The sequence below is a fragment of the Penaeus monodon genome, chromosome 15 (genome assembly GCF_015228065.2).
Source record: "Penaeus monodon isolate SGIC_2016 chromosome 15, NSTDA_Pmon_1, whole genome shotgun sequence".
Lineage (NCBI taxonomy): Eukaryota > Metazoa > Arthropoda > Malacostraca > Decapoda > Penaeidae > Penaeus > Penaeus monodon.
This window is the reverse complement of record NC_051400.1, coordinates 27,819,746-27,821,171: the sequence shown is the minus strand read 5'-3', so window position 1 is coordinate 27,821,171 and position 1,426 is coordinate 27,819,746. Positions and strand designations below refer to the sequence as shown.

At 37.9% G+C, this 1,426-nt stretch overlaps 1 protein-coding gene across 2 annotated transcripts in view; it reads right to left on the bottom strand.

The window, feature by feature from the left end:
- Positions 1-1,426, bottom strand: part of LOC119581889 (2,4-dienoyl-CoA reductase, mitochondrial-like) — a 6,830-nt gene that overhangs the window by 1,341 nt on the left and 4,063 nt on the right. The window contains exons 6-7 of one of the 2 annotated variants that reach the window (XM_037930049.1): positions 1,070-1,289; positions 121-296 (exon numbers count right to left, since the gene is read on the bottom strand). In XM_037930049.1, the coding sequence (XP_037785977.1) occupies positions 147-296; positions 1,070-1,289 (370 nt within the window). In that variant the 3' untranslated portion in view covers positions 121-146. The remainder of the gene's footprint in view (positions 1-120; positions 297-1,069; positions 1,290-1,426) is intronic. The other variant, XM_037930050.1, reaches the window with a different exon arrangement.

Genomic DNA, 1,426 nt, shown 5'->3' with positions numbered 1-1,426 from the left:
ATTGTATGTACACACCTATGCACAAAGTCCATACAGATAACATCCACCTGCCCACAATGATAAACCTATTTTTAATAATCATTTATCACTATTAATAAATCTAGTGACAAGGTTCAGTACCCAGTATCCTGAATGAATAGATCACTTCACAATTTAGCCTTCCTCATAGCCTTGTCTTTGCTTGTGGTTTTTCGAATCCTTTTCTCTGCATTATCCCACTGTTCTGACGACATATACATAAGACCGTTGAATTCTCCTGATGCCAAACGAAAACTGCCACCGTCCAGAGCTATGGTCTGTAATATTTGAGTTGGTGTAATATCACTGCCAAGAGAGATATTGTATTTTCAATGTCACATTCCTTGCTGGTATATGTAGCTGTACAGAAAATTCCTATAATTGGGAACTTCTTAGAAATCTTGTGGTCCATGATAATAGGTTGCTTTGGAGCACCATCCCTTGCAACTACCTTAGACTATTTTGTAGTGTAATTGGTGTAAGCAGCATGGGGTGACTTGTGATTTTCAGTTGCAAAATCAGGCCATGATCCAAACAAATACTTTATTATTTTATTTTCTACACAGGATGCACTGCAATTATGGATTGTATGATGGAGATTGTGTGGCTATAATGTACATATGCTGGGAAAGAATTTTAGAACTGGTGCACTACACTACCCATGTGAGAGTAAACCAGAAAGTTTAACTACATAGTTGTCAGATTACCCAGCTCCATAGTTATAGCTGAGAGAACACAGGAACTCATTTCTTGTACATATTAAAAGGGCAAAGTATTTAAGCAAAAAAGAACGCTGATACCATATTGCGTGGAAGTACAAAAAATAATTTTTATATTTTCCTCCAGAGCTTGCATTAACATGTGTGCTTCATACACTGCCTATAGACTATTTCATAACTAATTCTGGAAGAACTCTATTCCCAACTTTCCATGTTAGTATGCAACTTACAATCTATGAATCTATAAATCAATGTCCATTCTGTCAACGTCCAATTACTATCTATATACCTACCTGTAAAGTCACATTATATGTGCATCAACAAAGCCTTACCTCTCCACTCATCCAAGTAGAATAATCAGACACAAGGTATGTTGCTAGGTTTGCCAACTCCTCCACTTCTCCTAAACGTCCAGCTGGGATGCGTTCATGTGCAATCTGGGTAAAAGAGCCAGTTGGGTCCAGACGGCTGAATGCACCCTCAGTTTCAATAGGGCCCGGGGCAATGCAGTTGAAACGTAACCCGTAACGGCCCCACTCTGCCGCAAGTGACCTTTCAAAATGACATCAATGTTTAGAGTTAAATTAATCCCTGAAACTCAGAGGTCTTAATATCTATATTCCAATTACCATATACAAATCTGCTTCACTTATAAACTGACAATAAGATTCTTTAGATCTTACAATTCC